Source organism: Nothobranchius furzeri, chromosome 10 (assembly GCF_043380555.1).
Source record: "Nothobranchius furzeri strain GRZ-AD chromosome 10, NfurGRZ-RIMD1, whole genome shotgun sequence".
Lineage (NCBI taxonomy): Eukaryota > Metazoa > Chordata > Actinopteri > Cyprinodontiformes > Nothobranchiidae > Nothobranchius > Nothobranchius furzeri.
The window spans coordinates 41,909,589-41,929,729 of record NC_091750.1 but is presented as its reverse complement, the minus strand read 5'-3'; the positions used below and the strand labels follow the sequence as shown (position 1 = coordinate 41,929,729).

At 44.7% G+C, this 20,141-nt stretch overlaps 1 protein-coding gene across 1 annotated transcript in view; it reads right to left on the bottom strand.

Moving 5' to 3' along the window:
• Positions 1 to 7,736: 7,736 nt before the first annotated feature.
• The window catches only part of ripk4 (receptor-interacting serine-threonine kinase 4), a 14,731-nt gene continuing 2,326 nt past the window's right edge, over positions 7,737 to 20,141 (bottom strand). The window contains exons 2-8 of the mRNA XM_015960150.3: positions 17,618 to 17,909; positions 15,750 to 15,898; positions 15,155 to 15,204; positions 13,545 to 13,703; positions 13,303 to 13,415; positions 10,000 to 10,240; positions 7,737 to 9,873 (exon numbers count right to left, since the gene is read on the bottom strand). Coding sequence (XP_015815636.2) covers positions 8,453 to 9,873; positions 10,000 to 10,240; positions 13,303 to 13,415; positions 13,545 to 13,703; positions 15,155 to 15,204; positions 15,750 to 15,898; positions 17,618 to 17,909 — 2,425 coding nt within the window. The 3' untranslated portion in view covers positions 7,737 to 8,452. The remainder of the gene's footprint in view (positions 9,874 to 9,999; positions 10,241 to 13,302; positions 13,416 to 13,544; positions 13,704 to 15,154; positions 15,205 to 15,749; positions 15,899 to 17,617; positions 17,910 to 20,141) is intronic.

Genomic DNA, 20,141 nt, shown 5'->3' with positions numbered 1-20,141 from the left:
TTTTCCCTTGACGTAACGACCATAACATGTAGACGGGCGCTAGAGAGCGCAACAGCGTCGCCGCCATATTGGATGGGTGTCCTCACTCTCCAAAGTCAATGCAGAGTGAGCAACTATGCCCGTTTTTTTGCGGCCTACGGTTACAACAACCGGTGTACTACTGAAAATAGATCACGTGGGATTACTAGTGAAGTTTCTAGCCTACCTGATAGGATTTTATATTTAATTTAATTTTTATTTAGTTTAATTATATTTGATTTTTAATTATCATGCCATACCTTGTGTCTGATTTTGTGAACAAGCTTGATAAAATGTGTTTTTAGTTGGGTAAGCACCTTACTCAGTAGAAATAAATGCAATGGAGTCGAATGGAGACTTGTGATGGGAACTCCGGGTCTTTTAAGAGAACTGGTTCTTGCGGCTCGGCTCACTAAAATGAACCGGCTCGTTTGGCTCTTCACTCTGCTGAAAGAGTGAGCAATCACTCATCACTGACAAGTGATTGCTCAATCACCCACAGGAGAGACAGGCGAGGCAGAAGCCACTGAGGCCACCTTGTGGCCAAAAAGGGGCACTGCACGTAACACCATCCTTCCATCCATCCATCCATCCATCTTCATCTGCTTATCCAGAGTCGGGTCGCGGGGCCAGTAGCTTAAGTCGAGAGGCCCAGACTTCCCTCTCCCAAGCCATTTGGGCCAGCTCCAACGGGGAAATCTCAAGGCGTTCCCTGGCCAGGTGAGAGACATAGTCCCTCCAACGTGCCCTGGGTCTACCTTTAGGCCTCCTCCCGATTGGACGTGCCCGGATAACCTCACCAAGGAGGTGTCCAGGAGGCATCCTGACCAGATGCTCGAGCCACCTCAACTGGCTCCTCTCGATGAATCAACTATGTGGGCATTTAAACACTAATGATCTGTTTGAGGAATTTCAGTCTGGTTTTAGAGAGCATCACAGCACTGAAACTGCACTAGTGAAAGTTACAAATAATATTCTTATGGCCTCAGATGAGTCTTGTGTCTGTTCTAGTCTTGTTAGATCTCATGGCTGCCTTGACACAGTTGATCACAATGTTCTTTTAGAAAGGCTTGACCATGTTGTAGGGATCAAAGGAACGGCGCTAGGCTGGTTTACATCATACCTGTCTAATAGATTTTATTTTGAAAATGTGCATGACAAGTCTTCTTCATACTCCAGGGTTACTTGTGGAGTACCACAGGGTTCAGTGCTTGGACAATTCTTTTTACTATATATATGCTTGCAATTGGTAAAATCATTAGAAAGCATGGGATAAACTTCCACTGTTATGCTGACGATACTCAGTTATATTTACCCATTAACCCTGATGAACCTGATCGGTTAGGTAGATTACAGGCTTGTCTTGAAGACATAAAAAATTGGATGACTCAAAACTTTCTGCTTTTAAATCAAGACAAGACTGAAGTTCTCATCTTTGGACCCAAAATATTGCTTAGTCAATCACCTGACCTGAATAGCATTAAATTAGTCTCAGAGAACAAAGTAAGGAACCTTGGTGTTATCATTGACCAGGACATGTCATTCAAATTCCACGTTAAACAGGTTTGTAGGATTTCCTTTTTCCACCTTTGGAATTATGCTGAGATTAGATGCATCGTTTCCAGGAGTGATGCTGAAAAACTAGTTCATGCATTCATTACATCAAGATTGGATTACTGTAACTCATTACTCTCAGGAAGTCCACAGAATGTAGTTAAAAGTCTTCAGCTTGTCCAAAATGCTGCAGCTAGAGTTCTGATGAGAATTAAAAAGAGAGATCATATTTCTCCTGTCTTGGCTTCCCTACATTGGCTGCCTGTTAAATTGAGTGACCTGATTGTTCCATATGTTCCTAACCGAGCACTTCACTCTCAGACTGCTGGTTTACTGGTGGTTCCCAGAATATCTAAAAATAGGATGGGAGGCAGATAATTTAGGTATCAGGCTCCTCTCTTGTGGAACCAGCTCCCAGCTTTAGTCCGTGAGGTAGACACCTTGTCTACTTTTAAGACTAGGCTTAAAACATTTTTATTTGATAGGGTCTATGGTTAAAATCTGATGTTAGCCCAGATCTGGACAAGTGGGGGAGTAGAGGGAGGTGGAGTGTACAGTCGGTAAAGACGGCTCTTCCTTGCCCTGCCTCCAACATGCCTCCATCTAAAAGGCTAGGATATCCAGAGTTATCTCTGTAGTTATGCTGCTATAGGCTTAGACTGCTGAAGGAAACACTGACCACTTTCCACGCTCTATTACATTCTACTACAATCTGCTCTTTAACGGTATTATTTCCTGCTATTTCAGCTGTTAACTTTATTTTTTCTCTAAGTGTTTTTCTCCCCAGAAGAAGCTACAATGATGTTTTGCTGAGCAGCGGTAGCCTCATGGAGGGGGCCATCGGCTAGCACACTGTTGCTAACCACTGTAATGAGATAATTTACATGTTATTTAATGAGCCATAAGACATAAGATTCCATAGTAAATATGAAATCAACCTTATGGATCTGTGGGTACCTTTTAACCTGAAGTTTGGACCTTTTTATTGCAGGGATTATGTAACCACTTCGTATTAACTCAGAGACAACAGAAGAGAGAGTCAGGTTTTAAAAGTTTAAAGATTTATTACTAAACAAATTAAAACTAGACTAACTTTAACACTAAATGTATGGTGTAACTAAGGTGAGTGAGACGGAGAATGGTGTAGTGTGGAATGTTGCTCAGAACCAGCAGATCTGAAGAAACTATTAGTTCTGGTGGGAAATGAAGGTGATGTCTTCGCGCTAAGCTTTGGTTAGGAGATTCATAAACACATAAGACGCCATTCTATCGGTCTACGCACCCTTGTGGAAGTCCCCGTCTAGATCAGGAGGTGTAGGGGTCCAGCTTGGACCTTTGTGGAGCTGAAGCCTGTAGAAACAGCCGCGGCAGCCGACCACCAGTCTTGAGATACTTCCGGGTCACGACAGTTTATCGGCATCTAACAAGACCCAAAACGGGGTCGTGTTGGTTCAGCTGTTATTCTGAAAGGAACCGTTGCAGCAGGTGGAACAGCAACAGATTTTATCCAGCTTGTCGTTGGTTCTTTCGGCTGAACATGAAAGTTACGGATTGGCCACTCCGTCAACATCTCTCGAACGCTTTGAACTAGCGTTAAAGATGACGTGGGCATAGTTTTATACATCGGATGTTTTGGCTTATGGTCTAATGAAAAGATGACAGGTTTACCAAGCACCACCTAAACCACGCCTCCGTCAGATCTGGCAGATTCTGATTGGATCAGTAAAAGCAAATGTGTCATGTCTTAACACTACGTGAGATCAGACCTAGTGGAAACATTTAAAGTCATATTACTTATAATATTCTATAGGATTATAATAACGTAATCAATATTTTTATTTCACAGATTGGTCACATCTTATTATTGACTAACAGTTTGTTTGATTAGCTTATTAAAAATAGAGTTCTTTGATTTATTAAAAGGAGAGAGTCCTTTTCTTCATTCTTCTCTTGGGCTGGAAAGGAAGCAGTTTAAAAGCAAATGCATGACCTTGAGGCAGTCTCATGCAGATTAGTTCTGTGTCAGAGGCATCTGTGCAGAGAGGGTAAATAACCTTCGGTGGAATAGCACCTCCATCACGTTACACCACTTAGCAACATTCTCCCTCTCCTGATAACACTTTACTTTCTTTGACATTGAATGTGCTACTACTAGTTTATCCGTTTAATTATAGATTCACTAGGATAAATAGAATAAAGTTTATCTCTCACCAAATAGAATATTTACCAAGAAATCCCAATGTAACCATAGAAACATTACTTGGTGTGTGTGTGTGTGTCTGCTCTGTCTTCTTGATCCCCAGTTAGTCGTGGCAGATGGCTGCTTATACTGAGCTAGGATCCTCTGCTTCTGCATTGTTTAGGTCGCATGTATGAGAGCATTTTGGCTGCCCTGTAAAACACAATGATACAAACAACACAAATGTACACACGCAGACGCCTCCAGTCTGACGGCGCGATGTAGGGCCACACACTCATACCTCGTATGGCTGTGAAAGGAGGGAGCGGGTGGTATGTCCCGTGAAACATGCCTTGGAAAACTCATAAACAAGGTGGGACCTGTAACTATTGTTGGGGACAAGAGGATGTTAGAAAAATAAACAGTGTATTAGAAAGGTTAAGAGATGAGTGAAAGCTGAACATGTGTTTATGTAGGCCACTTTAACATTTAATGAGCATCGGACCCCTCTGTAGCTCCTGCTTTTACAGCAAGTTTCAAAATGAGCATGAGAAAATGTTGAAAGAGCAAAGCTACCGGTATTTATTTTTTTCTTTTCTTTTTCTTTCTGCTGATCTGAAAAACGATCCGATCCGTGACTGAAAACCATGATATGATACGAACTGTGAAAATTTTGATCCGTCACACCACTACCACGCCCTGTAGGAAGCAGCCATTTGCAAAGAGATTTGTATAAGTCATCTTTGCATTTTTTAAATCTTAAAAAAAAAAACTTTTTTAGCTTCCATTTTTTTGCTTCTTTTGTTATTTTCTTTTATTTTCAATTTTCCTAAAATGTCTGTTTGAAAAAAACTCACCTTCCCTGTTTTATTACGTTTTTATTCTTTTTTTTTTTTTCAGTTGTGATTTCTACTCATTTTAGCAGATGACCTGCGGGGCCGGTAACTTTTCTGACTTACTGGCCCGGCTGGCCAGTTGGTTGTGTAGTTAATTTCCACTTCTGAATATTAATCACAACTTTCACCAGGGCTGTCACTGTTACAAAACATAATTTAAAACCATGCTAAATGTGCCTACTCCACACATGCACGAGAACATGCCTACTCCACGCATGCACGAGGAGAACATGCCTACTCCACGCATGCACGAGGAGAACATGCCTACTCCACGCATGCACGAGGAGAACATGCCTACTCCACGCATGCACGAGAACATGCCTACTCCACACATGGATGAGAACGTGCCTACTCCACACATGCACGAGGAGAACATGCCTACTCCACACATGCACGAGGAGAACATGCCTACTCCACGCATGCACGAGGAGAACATGCCTACTCCACACATGCATGAGGAGAACATGCCCACTCCACACATGCACGAGGAGAACATGCCTACTCCACACATGCATGAGGAGAACATGCCTACTCCACACATGCAGGAGAACATGCCTACTCCACACATGCATGAGGAGAACGTGCCTACTCCACACATGCACAAGAACGTGCCTACTCCACACATGCACGAGGAGAACATGCCTACTCCACACATGCACAAGGAGAACATGCCTACTCCACACATGCACAAGGAGAACATGCCTACTCCACACATGCACGAGGAGAACGTGCCTACTCCACACATGCATGAGGAGAACATGCCTACTCCACACATGCACGAGGAGAACATGCCTACTCCACACATGCATGAGGAGAACATGCCCACTCCACACATGCACGAGGAGAACATGCCTACTCCACACATGCATGAGGAGAACATGCCTACTCCACACATGCAGGAGAACATGCCTACTCCACACATGCATGAGGAGAACGTGCCTACTCCACACATGCACAAGAACGTGCCTACTCCACACATGCACGAGGAGAACATGCCTACTCCACACATGCACAAGGAGAACATGCCTACTCCACACATGCACAAGGAGAACATGCCTACTCCACACATGCACGAGGAGAACGTGCCTACTCCACACATGCACGAGAACGTGCCTACTCCACACATACACGAGGAGAATGTGCCTACTCCACACATGCATGAGAACATGCCTACTCCACGCATGCACGAGAACATGCCTACTCCACACATGCACGAGAACATGCCTACTCCACACATGCACAAGAATGTGGATTTGTACCCATGCTACAACCCGCTCCACCAAGTAGCCCATTTGTGGTGGTACTGTTTAACCCTGTAAATTTCCAGGTTTAATAATCGTTATGGGGTTGCATCCCATGGGTGGGATGCTGGAATGCTAAGGGGTTAAAGAATTGTTTATCTCAAGCTTAATGAGAAAATTCCACAAGTCTGATGTACCTGCTGAAAAAAACAGCATATGCCAGCTTTGGTGGTCACCAGCATGTGTTGTGTTGTGATGCTGGTTTTGCTGGATGGGAGGCTGGTCTAGCACCCAATCATCAGCAGCCCAAGCTGGATCAGCACCAAAACACAACACATGCTGGTCTATGCTGTTGTTTTTTTAGCAGGACTGTAAATGCATTAGCAGCCTGTAAAATGCTACGCCCGTGTCACTGCGCTGACCCTCGATCTAATCTCTAAAGCTGTAAGCCCGCTCACTTTGTCCATAACTCACTCTGTGATCACATCTCAAAGCTGAGTCACATTTGCCAAGACTGATGTCATGGAGACAAATCCTGACACGTCCCTTCGCAAACAGGACACACGTCGACTCAGTGACAGCATGCTAGTCTGGGGATACTCACATTTTATGGTTCACACTTACGGTCTCTCTAGGGATTGGAATTTAAGCTCATCGTGATCGGTAATCAAGCTCTCCACCTCTAATGTTCCAAGAAACAACTTTACTGGTAATAAACAAACAAGGTCTAAACAACAGAACACTCCACTTACGTGACTCTGGAGTGAAGTTAAACTCACATTTTAGTGGTGCGTTCATCCTTAGCTAGATTAGCCATTAACCCCATATTTCAGTGAGCAGTAGGGTCACGCCCCTGAGGTCACAGCCACATGTTGCAGCTTGTTGCTGCTCAGAGGCGGGATTTTAGACCTTGTTAAACAAGTTCTGTGGGGTTAAAATAGGGAGGAAAAAAAGAGGATTTAACCCATGCTCTCTGAAAGTCTCAAAGCAGCTGTTTGAAGAGCTTCATTGCTGAAGACTACAACATTCCATGTTTACCTTCCGAGGTGGACCAGTGAATGATCCATTAATTATGGAGGCTTCTGTCAGACTGGTGGAGGGCGAGGTGTGACTCATCAAAATGTAAAACTTGCTGGTAATGTCCAACAGTGAAAGCAGACCATCTGCCAAAAAAAGCTTTTCAGTCATTCACTCATCAACGATATTCACCATAAAGGTCATTCATCCACAACCCAGAGGGTCAGCGGGCAGCAGTACAGACAGCTCTCGGGCAGGATCGGGCTCATCCGAGGCTGGATGAGAACGTTGCTTGGGTCGGTGAACACGCTGTTGCAAAGCAGCAGTAAAAGTTACCATCCCTGAGCTCTAGTTAGCAATAACAGGTACGCAGATGTGGAACATTTTACCACCAGAGTCACTCCATAATCAGAAAAAATCATTGAAACGTTTCCTCTGTGAACTACGGGTCTTTGACAGACCAGAATGAGTCCAAATCGGCACCGGCAGGTCAGAGCTGTACAGGAACCGGTACCTGGTGCTGACCTTCACAAAGAATCAGTGCATGCTAGACAAAATCAACCCAATGTGTTATTTTTCCTATCTTGTGTTTCTGCGTTTAAAGCCCAGTTTTTATTAAAATAAATGTAGTATTGTACTAATTTCTTATCAGAACAAGGACTCCAGGTGGTGAATTTTTCACTCATTCCTCCTGCAAAACGCACCTTAAAGTCTGTACAAACACAGCATCCTGTTCATTGTAAATGTATGGTTCACTGCTACTCTGGAGTAGAAACCTTTATCAAACCAAGCGGAATGTGAGACTAAATTAAAGAAATAACTAAACGCGTGTCATAAAACCAACCTTCGTTTATTTCCAACTAAGCAGCAAGCTGGACAGATGATGGAAGCCAAGCTAGAACAAGCTTCCATTATCCTCCCTCAGCTGGAGAAGAAGAGTTTCATCTGGCAACAGGCAGAATAGAGCTTTGTACACAACATACGCATCGAGTTACACAGCTTTTCTGGGTCTAAACTAGCTCCAGCTATTAAAAAAAACATCACAAACACCAGCCAGCAGCACAAACTTTCTCACGTTGCAAAAAGCTGTGCCCTGGAGGCGTGTTGGTTTTACAGAGTGATGAAAAGTTAAAAGTGGTCTCAGGAATTAGCCAACAGGCTGGAATTGCCGGCAGTACGTCAGCATCCCTTCTCAGCCATCCATCATCTTCCAGCTTGTGATCCCCCTCAGGGGCAGTTCCCATGGTCTGTGCCAACCCAAGCATGGTCCCAAGTAGAGCCAAACAGGTAATAAGTCTCCAGGTGGGGCTGCAGAAGCAGTCAACATCAAGGCTTAAAGGTCCTGATTCTGAACACATGCAGTAAGATCAGGGCCCAGTCAGCTCAAAAACAAGGGCCTGCTGTAACCTGGGGTGAGGGTGTCACCTGTTTACATATTTACAGAAGAACTTAAAGCCCCCCCATCTCAAAGTGTGAGGGAACAGATGAGCTGGAATCAAATGTTTGGAAACGGTTCTATACAAACCCAGCAGACTGACTCTGTTAGGTCAGAGCTGAGGCACTGTTCGGAGTGGGGGTTCCCGGTCCTTGTGCTCTGTCAGTTTGAGAATAACAACTTTCCTCTGGAGCAACCTGGCCTCCTGCTGTGCCGTGGTCACCCTCTGAGTCGTGGCTTCCCGCCGCACCGTGGTCACCCCCTGAGCCGTGGCTTCCCGCCGCACCGTGGTCACCCCCTGAGCCGTGGCTTCCCGCCGCACCGTGGTCACCCCCTGAGCCGTGGCCTCTCGCTGAGCCGTAGCTTCCTCCTGCACCATGTCCTCCCGCTGCGCCATGGTCCCCCCCTGCGCTGCTGGCTGCACTGTGCTTTCTTTAACTAAGCCCCGACAGTTGTATGGCAGCAGCAGCTTGGTGACGTCAGAATGTCCGCCCTGCACTGCCAGGTGCAGTGGGCTGAGCCCCTGTTGATCTGAAAGTGTGCCACCATCTGGACAGTGAAGAAGCAGCTCTTTCAGAACCTCGCTGTGTCCGCTCTCAGCTGCCAGGTGGCAGGCCGTGCGCTGGGATTGGTTGGATATGTAGAGGTCTGCACCCTCTGTGACCAACATCTTGACTGTGGCCAGGTGTCCTCGCTGCGAGGCCAGATGGAGAGGTGTGAGTCCATGGGCATTCTGAGCGTTTATGTCTGCCTGGTGTTTGATCAACAGACGAGAGGTGCTGGTATGGCCCGTTTCTGCTGCCACGTGCAGCGCCGTGTTTAGCCCAGCTGACATCACATGGACATCTGCTCCTAGCTCAATCAGGATCCGAGACACTCGATACTGACCCCTCTGGGAAGCTAGGTGCAAAGGTGTACGACCGTCGGTGGTTTGGCCGTCAATGTCGGACCCGGCCTGCTTCACCAGCAGCTTGACGATACTCAGATGCCCCTGCCAGGCAGCGAAGTGCAGTGGAGTCCAGTTGTTCTTGCCTTTAATCTGAACATCAGCCCCACGACTCAGCAGTACCCTGATGACGTTCTCCTGACCATGCTGACATGCTACATGGGCCGGTGTGCGTCCCTGTCCGTCGGTCTCATTGATGGCCGCCCCCCGGTCCAGAAGCATCCGTGTCATGGCCTCATCCCCATTCTGAGCTGCCCAGTGAAGAGCTGTGTACTGGTCCTCGTCTTTCGCGTTGATGCTGACGCTGCGCCGGTTTAGCAGAAGCTCGGCTAGAGACTTCTGGTGCTTCTCTGTGGCCAGGTGAAGGGGGGTGGAGCCACGGTCATTGGCAAGGTTAGGATCCGCGTGGTTCAGGAGGAGGAACTTAACTGCCTCTTCATTCCCCAAACTGATGGCGAGGTGGAGCAGGCTCCCTCCTTCGTCCAAGAGAAGGTCAACATCCTGAGGCTGCAGGATCTTCATCAACTTGGTAGTATCTTTGGTTCTGATTGCCTCACAAAGCTTCTTCTTCTGGACTTCAGCTGAATCTGGTCAGGAAGAACAGAACGGGTTTTTAAAAAGCTGATGAAAGCAACAGCTCACCTGAACCCTCAACATCCATCCATTCATAAAACAATAAAAACTTCCAGGTGCTGTCTTTCATATGTTCTTACCAACAGTGTTTTCCTTCTCGAAGGACAGGGTGATGGAGTCCTGGGAGGAGAAGGCGGAGTCTGCAGAAGAGATGCCCGACAGTCTCTTACAGGTATTCTCCTTGCTGTGGCAGCCGTCTTCCTTCACTCGATCAAAGCTCCTAGAGATCCCAGAATCCACCTGGCTCAGCAGCTCCGACAGGCTGCAGTCTTTTTCTGGCAACATGGCCGACTTTGGACGCACCGGTTTGGTGACATTACCCTGTGGAAACATCTGTGGTTAGCATTTCAAACGGTTCACCAGCATTCTGCACATTCCTTCACGTTCACACGGTTATTACATGGAAGCAACTCCTACGATAGAAAAACAGCTTCACATTAAAAGATGCTTGAGTTAGAAAAGAAAAGCTGTGGAGCCAAACTGAGGACTTTCGTTCCTACCGATGGGCTTTTCTGCATAACAGTTTAGTTCCCATAAGCAGGCTTGTTTATTATTCACAAACACGAGCCGAAGTGATAAAGCACCACACGCCTCCCATCACTCAACATTCCTCTCCTGTCATGCAGCGGCTGCTTTGGACTAGTTACACAGCACATAAACTCACCCAGTGACCCGATCTGGGACAATAAACTGCTCGTTAGTTACTCATTAACCAGTTGTCCTAACTGGACCTGGTGCACAGGTTCAAGGACAGACTCAGCTCAGACTAATGCATCATCATAAATTACCCACATTTGTAGAGTGCCTTTCAGAATCAGAGGACTCCAAAGCGCTTTATACTACGGTGTATAATTCACCCACACACACACACATTCACACACACTCAGAATTTATTCATAAAGCGCTTTTCAAGCAAAGTGCTTTACAGAATTAAAATGACCCCAAATTCCCATAACAGTTTGTAAACATTGACACACACACACACACACACACACACACACACACACACACACACACACACACACACACACACACACACACACACACACACACACACACACACACACACACACACACACACACACACACACACACACACGATGTTTTATGGCAAATAAACTACAAAAAAAGACATGAATACAGAAAGAAACAAGCACAGCTCTGATGTTGCAGATTTTTGGGGTTTTGGGGGCTTTTTTGTGCCCCGAGTTCTGCCTGCAAGGCGTCCTACTAGAGACCGCTGCAAATATATTGATTAAACAAGTAATCCACACCATTAATACATTTCTAAAGTATCCGCTTGTGACTAAGCAGATTCTCTGGAGCAAAAAAACGTGATTGGAACATCCCTTGTTGAAACCCATGTCTTGCATTCGGCTGTGTGTGGTGGTTCTTGAAGCATCAACTCTAGCTGCAGGCCACTCTTTACGAATCTCCCCCAAATTCTTGAAAGGGTTTTGTTTCACAATCCTCTCCAGAATGTGGTCATCACTGTTGCTTGTAGTTTTCTCTACCACATCTTGTTCGTCCCTTCTTCTCCCTGTCAATGTGCTTGGACACAGTGTGTGTGTGTGTGTGTGTGTGTGTGTGTGTGTGTGTGTGTGTGTGTGTGTGTGTGTGTGTGTGTGTGTGTGTGTGTGTGTGTGTGTGTGTGTGTGTGTGTGTGTGTGTGTGTGTGTGTAAAGAGTATGGGTGTGTACGAGAAGAATGTATGTGAATGTAAACTGTAAGTGGACTATATATATATGTGTGTGTGTGTGTGTGTGTGTGTGTGTGTGTGTGTGTGTGTGTGTGTGTGTGTGTAGAGAAAATATGTGTGTAAGAGTGTGGAATGTGCTCATGTGAGAGTAACAGAATGAATTATGTCTTACACAGCCCCTCACAGCCTACATAGTAGATCATACAGTCCTGCAACAAGCCAGAACTCAGATGGAGACTCCAGGAGGGAAAGTTCTTCAGACTGGAGGAACCAGATCTGTTAATATTGTTTATTAATAATAACAACAACAACAATAATAATAAAATGAAAAAAAAAAAGAGCTGAGAACATATAAAAGAAAACAGGATCCAGAAGAAGACAGAATCGACAGAAACAGAAGAAACTAGTGAGGAAGAATCAAGAAGAGGTCACACAAAAGCCTGAACAGGTGAGTCTTCAGCTGCTTTTTAAAGGAGACCACTGAGTCCACTGGCTCAGCGGGAGAGAGGTCCAGAGTCTGGGAGCCACAGCAGCAGATGATCTGTCACCTTTGTTGAACTAAATGACCGACGTGCCTCTTCTCTGATCTCACCTAAATAAAACCAATCTCCTGAAAACCACACATCGACTGTTGATGATTTGCTCCGACTCCGTGACACAGACGCTCTTATCAATAACCCATCAGAGATCGTCTCTGGTGTGCAGCAGCTGCCTGGAGGAGCGCTTCTGCGCACCCTTTTAATAGATCGTTGCACCAGAAGCTTTGAGCAGCTGTCTTACAAAGGCGAGGTGACTTATCATTGTGATATTTGTGCGGAGACAGAATGACATTGTGCCCTAACAGTGGTTTATTAGAGTAGTTTAACAAACAGCTGAGATAAACCCGCATCTCCAACTTTCAGTTTCCCTCTTCATCACTGCGTCTCTTAAAGGAACAGTAACATCACAATACATCACTCACATTATGAACCATTACAACATTTAGAAATGTTTTCATGAGTATTCTGATGTTTCTGCTGTTGCATTATTATTTATGATAATTATAAGATGATCTCTCATAATTTCCTGATAAATTCTGTAGGTTTATTGTCTAAGCAGAGGGACCGTCTCATCCTCATTTTCTGAATTTTGCAGAAATCACCAGATTATTGTCCAATTTAATACATTTATAATATGTAAAGGTCAGAGGTCACTACAATGCCCACTGCCAAACAGCCTGCTAGGACATTCTCCTACGTGGTTCAAAAATGTCCTGCATGAGACAGTCCTAGCTCAAAAGTTATAGCAAACACCGTCACTGGACCTCAGGGACCTGTTGGGGGTGTAGGGACTGAGAAGATCACCGATGTAAGATGGTGCTTGTCCATGTAAGGCCCTATAGACCAGAACCAGGATCTAGAAATGAACCCTGAAGTTGACTGGCAGCCAGTGAAGCTGGAGGAGAAGCGGGGTGATGTGGGTGTGTTTGGAGGACTTGGTCAGAAGCCGAGCACAGGCATTCTGAACCACCTGTAGACGTTCAGGGAGGTTCTGCTCAGACACGTGAAAAGAGAGTTACAGTAGTCTAAGCGTGAGGAGATGAAGGTGTGGAGAACCGTCTCAAGTCCAGAGCGGGACAGAATGGGACTCAGAAGGTCAGATGTGTGAAAAATACACCATCAAAGGTCCCGTCACCACGTCTTACCTGGTCATTGGTGAGTGGGTTCGCAGATGTGGGTACTGGTTCTGATGATAACCTTGAGGTTCTGGTCTCTTCTTGAGGTTTAGAGCAGAGCTCCTCAGCTTCTGATGTAATTTCTGCAATGAAAGAATGAATCCGATTCAGGACTGGGATTGAAGATCCATAGAAGATTGGTAAACCAGAGACGTGACACCTCCATCCGTCATCTGCATACAAGAGGTTAACAGCTGCTTAGAGCTACTCACCGTGGAAGGGCGGCCTGTCGTTTGGGTTTGTAGCCCAGCAGCGCTGCATAAGGCTCAGATAACCGGCACAAGCCGAGGGTCGACTCCGAGGCAGCGTGCTCAGGTCGGGACGAACCCCTTTCACCACTTTGACCATGAGCTGCAGGATGTTGTTTTCTCCTGGGGGGAACATCACACACATCATGTTCGGTTCATTTTGAGGCACGTCGAACTGATAAGGTCCTATATCTGGTGGCTTAAATGAGAAGCTTAAACTTCCGGAGTCCGGGCGTGACGTCACCATGTTTTTTTATCGCCATGGGAAGCAGCCGTGGCGTGGCCTCGCTCCATCAGACCGTGGATCGGCTAAGTCAGTGATTCACCACAAGCTCGCAAAGGCTCACAGCTGCTACTGATGCTCTAATACTCGATGCAAATGGAAAACATGGGGGGGGATATTCTAACTTTTTAATTTAGCCTGGATCCTGAGAGGCGGAACCAGCACCGGCCTACAGGAAGCTGCCTGATGCTGCCGTGCTCCTCTCCGAGAGAGTAAACACGCCCCCAGCTCCTGTACACACCTTCAACAAGTGCAGCGTGTGTGTGTTTACGGGTATGTGGTACAAATAGATGTCCAATTTCATGTTCCGCAGTCACTAGTGACCCCGCCCACTGCGGAGCACACAGTGGGCGGGGTGTATTGGGGGTAGCTGGTTTGTCTTATTTTTGTGAGTTTTCAGGTGTTTAGTTGGAGCTTTGTTGCCAGGTTTGTGCTGGCTGATGCTCGTCTCCTGTTCAGGTTTCTGATGGAGCTGGTTTTGCACCGCGAGTAGCGGTTCTATTCCAAGAAGCGGGATTCCAGTGCCGTTCATGTGGTTATCAGTAATCTTGGGTTTCAGTATGTTTGGTCATGCTGGATGCTTGCTTGTAGCATGCTGCCCTGCGTTGCATTAGCATAGCAAAACTGACTGCTGGTTTTTATGTAGAGGCAATGGGTTTAGTTATCGGTGAAAATAATTAACAAAGTAACTTCTAGTCTAATTTAGTCACCATTAACATAATGTAACCAAGTTACTTGTGGAAGGAGTTATCAGTAGTTTGTAGGGCTGTAACAATATCGCCGTAGTAAAATGGCCACAATATCGTCGTGGTCTAGTCACGATATTGGGCAGTACGTCTTAAGGTAAGAATAACATTTTTCAGTCTGCTCCACAGGAGCATAGCAAAGTAAACTACATAGGCCATGATCCTTTGCTTCCGCATCATCGGCCACTTCCCCAATGGGAGTGCGTGCAGCCCACACAGTCTGCTATTTTTGTTTATTGAATGGGCTGTTTTATAATGCCTTTATTTTGGCTGTTAATTCCGTACCCGTGTTGCCATTTCTTTTATAAATTTATACGGAGTCGTTACTTGAATTTTGCACTTAATGACTTTACAGGCTGTTCAAAATGTCATAATGATAATAAAGTTAATGACAAATGTACTAATGACCAGTCAAAGTATTTTATGTTGTGAGCCTCCCCACAATATCACAATAAATATCGTATCGTGAGATGTGGATATTGTTACACCCCTAGTAGTTAGTAATCAAATTACTATTTGAAGGTAACTGTGGCAACACCGCTCACCTTGGTAGGGTTTCTTCTGAGTGAGCACTCCCCAGATCACTATAGCAAAACTGCAAAAGACAATAAGACAAAAGTGAAAGATGGTATTTATAACAATTCAGACAATAAAAAGGCTCCAGTCTTTACATTTAAGCCTGACCAGACGTACATTTGTTTTTTATTTGTTGATTTTATATTTCCTCATTAGGTTGACCCAGTGATATTGTCGTGTCCTTTTTTTGTTTGTTTTTCTCTTTCTGCAGGTCTAGAAGCAAACTCTTGTTCATCATTGACTGTTTACTTTTGTAAACACTCCTAATACACCCCCCCCCCCCCCCCCCCTCCTTTAGTTTCTTCCTTTCTCTTTCACCTCTGTCTACGTGTCTGGTCAGAATTATAAAGCATTCAAATAACAATAAAGTTTTAAGTAGCAGGCGTGACATTACAAGCAGACGCTTTGATGCTCCACCTGAGAGTAAATCTGTAAGGCTTGTCACCAGCATTCAGACATTAATTCTGTTTGCTTCACAGCCAGACAGGACACGGGAAAAAAAAATTTCAGTAATGACTCAGATTAGAAGGAACAACCGACCGACTTAGTCTTAATAAAACCAACCTGTAGACGTCATGCTTGGTGTCTGACACCCGATCCTTCTCTATGATGCTCTCAGGGGGCAAGTAGGCGATGGTACCACAGAAGCCATCTCTGCTGATGTCATCAGCCCGAGACAGTCCGTTCCACCGAGCCAGACCAAAATCCGATATCTGAAAGATAAAGGATCAGATCAGCGGCGCTGATGCCTAACCCAGGATGCCTGTCAGTGGAATAATGAGGGCAACATAGCCAAGTCTCAACCTGCCGGAGAGGAGAGGCCCTACACGGCAGTGGAGGAGTGCACACCCATCGCACGCACGCACACACACACACACACACACACACACGTTTAATAGGAGCTATGGATCTAAATAGATCCTGTCAGGACAGGCCTTGCTCAGGTGTTTACAAGAACGGAGGCTTCTACCCGTCGCACTGATCGGTTGAGCTAGAGGTTACTCAGAGAGGGTGAGACAGGTGTGTTTACACACAACTGTGACTGTTTTGAGTTTACTTTGCACTTTCCTTGGAATAAAATCTGTGAAAATTAAAACCAGTGATTTATTCTAAAGTGATGAGAAATTACCACATTCCCAGTGTGGTGTCACACTTCATAGCTTAACGACTGCATATTTAATTATGACCAATCAGATGTGATGATTCCATATAAATATGAAATATCAACCTGACTGATCTTCGAGTGTTTAACCAGAAGTTTAGGGTTCTTTGCTTGTTCAGGGACCATAAACACACTTCGTATTAACCCAGGCAGAGTCAGTATATAGTTAAAAGGAATTTTATTATTTTCTAAACTAATGATAATACATGACAAGCTATGAATAATGATATGTGAGGGAGTGTATATGCGGTGATGCAATGTGATGTGTGGGTGGTGTGGTGTAAAGTAGATGTTTATCAGAACTTTTGTATCTGAAAGAAATTGTGAATTCTGTGTGTAAAAGAATTTGTTGTCTGCTTTAAACTAGAGAGTTGATTATTAATAAAACAACATCAGACGTAATCTGTTGTGTCTACAAACGCTTTAGTCATCATTGGCAGTGAACGGTTGGATTTAAAATGACCTCTAGTGAGTTAAGGAGCCGTATGGATGTGTCAGCTGGCAGTGTGCCAATAGGTTTGCTTGAGTGTCAAAGAGAGAAGTGTCTCAAGGAGGCTGGTTCCGAGTTGGCCTTCGGAGTTCCGCTCCAAACTGAATAACTCGGGAAGTCAGTCTAGTTTTAATAATCCACTTGTTAGGATTTCTGCGAATCAGAATTTGACATGTTGTAGGCGTTACCAAACATCCCTCAGAAAATCACGCCTTCCAGATACAAGATGTTCTAGTTCTGTGGATAAAGAATCTTTAAACTTGACGTGAGATGTCCTTAACCTGACTTTGCATCTAATGAACATTGTGTAGGAGTGTAGATAATGATTACCTTGTTAAATCAAACAGTCCTGATCATACGATATAAATGGGTCATTCTAAGACAATATTCATTTCAACTTCACTGAATTAGGCACAGATTATTCAAACATTTCATATAACATCTGGTTCATTCAGCCAAATGGTTATAAATGACTATTTAGTGTATGAGTTGTAAAGGTTCACATATTCAGAGTGTGGAATCCAGCAGTCTGAGATAGGTTTGACAATCTTGTCCTCATGGACTGTCAACAAGCCCTGCAGAATCTTCTGGGTGTTAGAAGATAGAATAAAAAATCCACCTAGATGGTGGATTTAGTTCTGTAGATGACCGGTCACTATGTAGGTCAATATATAGGTCAAAACTGACCCTTTCTGGACATTACATCTGGTTCATTCATATTCACCAAATATACAAAAGGATGTTCAACCATCACAAGTGAAGCTCAGTGAGCGTCTTTACCTTTACGTGATAGTGGGCATCCAGCAAGATGTTGGCAGGCTTTAGATCCAGGTGGAGCAGCGGTGGGTTCATGCAGTGCAGGAAGTTCATTCCCACCGCCGTCTCATGGATGATGCGGAAACGAAGCTCCCAGGGCAGCGGCTCAGAGACCAGCAGGTTTTCCAGAGAACCGGTCTCCATGTACTCCATGACCAGGCCCTGAGGGTCCTCACAGATCCCATACACAGGAAGGATGTATCGGAATTTGCCAGCTTCCATCTTCTTAGCCTCCTCAAGCAACTCAGAGCGGTCCCTTTGTTAAAGAAACCAAGACTCTTAGATACCAAGTAGCTCAAATGAAGGCATGGTTCAACAAAGGCCTTCCTGTTCACAACGCTGCAGAGTTATGTGTACAAGCTGCCCTCGTAGAACATTAACCCTTGGCTCTGGAGCTGCACCCAGCAATCTGTAGTATTTAGACTATGTTGCTTCAGAAACCTTTGCATCCTTCTTCATGCAAAGGTTTCCTAACTTCTCTATCCAGGTATGAGAGTCACATGTTTTCCTCTAATTCTACTAAAGCCTGAGGAACATGACCGACCCCCCCCCCCCCCCCCCACACACACACACACACACACACACGCCCAATCCACCCACTGACCCTGCTGACAGACAGCTAGTAGAACTGTTTAAGTCATGCGTGACCTCAGATCACATATCTGTAACTCGGCTTGTTCCCAGAATGCAGCCTAGGCAAGAGGGCAGAGGCAGATAAATGACCAACATGTGTATCACTCCTTTAGAGGTCTAGGGCTGAAACCAACCATCAAACGGTTCGATTAATCAAATTACCGAAATATTTTCTACCGATTTGAGGCTTCGTTAAATCTACGCACCACCGTCTGAACCCGTTTTACGGGCACAACGAGGTTATCTAGCTGCTGTGGATGAAAACAGAAAAACCAACAACGGCGGCTCGTCCGTAGGGGGCACTAGGGCACCGCCCCACCAGTCTCCCAGGAAGAAGAAGATGGGAATCTCAAAATATTTTTAAAAAATACATGAAAACTACACTAGACTGTCTCTACATCAGACAGACTATAAGTGCTGTGTAAAATCTGCTTTTAGGTGTACTTTAAATATGTTATTTCACACTTTTACTACGACCGAATCGTCTTGCGACGCATTTCAAGTTTCACTGTTCTTTTTTTATGTTTTAGCTACCGTTCTTAGTTTTAGAGCAGCTGAGTACACCTCGTGGAGTTTTTATATCATAAAGAATCGGACAATGATGGAATGTGGCAGCAGAGACACTCCAGCAGGTTCACAAAGCCCAAGACAGTCAGGATTCAGCTTAATGTGACGTTGGGACATAGGATTACACAAAGTGTTTTCTTACCATAACACGGATTATTACGACCAAAAATCAGCAAAGGTAAGACTGAATTAACACTTTGGCTTCATGACACTGGCTTTGTTTTGCTGCTGAGCTCCATGAGCTTAGCAGGTAGAGTGATGGTACTAATAATGTTGTAAAGAGGAGAGTCTGGGCTTTAATTTAAACGGCTGCTGTGTGTTTATCTCAATATGTGTATTTAGCTTTATTTCAGCCTTTTATTTTGCGTCATTGTTGAGGTAGAAAGCATGGATTCTACAATAGGAATGGTAATTTAGCGTAGCCTAGTGGTGATATGTGGTAAGCACATCTAACAGAGGGCACAAATGCGCCCTACAAAAAAATAAAAATAATTCACCAGCCACCACTGGAAACCATTAAACACACAAACCACTGTACAAGGCAAAAACTGTCCCAAGTTTGGGATCAAGAGTTAACCTATGGGCAGATTGGATCATGCTAATGCTAGCGGTTAGCACACTCCCCGATCAAGTGAGGTTCAGAAAAGGTTGTGAATAACTAAACTCCACAAATGGAAGAAACATCTCCACCATCCTGTTTGTGGAGGTCTGCAGATGCAGCTATGGAGCAGACCCGTAGCAGCTACCTGGAGTCTGGTTGTTGCTACGAGTCTGCTCTACACTGCAGCAGGGCTATGGCAAGCCTTGTAGAATTTAATTTACAAACACTTCCAACTTCAAATAGAATAGACTGGATTATGTTGCCAATCTGTACATGATTAAATATACATTAAATACATTGCTACCAGTAGAAATGAAATGTTATTGGCATGTCCAGCAGCTCACTACTTAACATGTTAATGAAATAATTACATTCTACTGATCATATGTGGCTATATCAGATATGTCATTTTGATTAGGATGAGTGATTTTAATACAAACCTAAAACGTTAAAGGTGCATTATGTAGAAATGAAGTAAGCATTACATCCTGTGGTAAAATGTGATTACTGCAACCACTTTAAACAACTCTGGAGCTTTTCGCAGTCATCATATTCCAATAGTGGGCGCTGCAGTATTAGCTCGCATAATCGGAAATCGCCCCCGTCACTCGTTTCAGACGAGTATCCGGTACGGATAAAGCATTTTTGACGAATACGAGCATGAAACTAGTAAAACTCGTAAATATC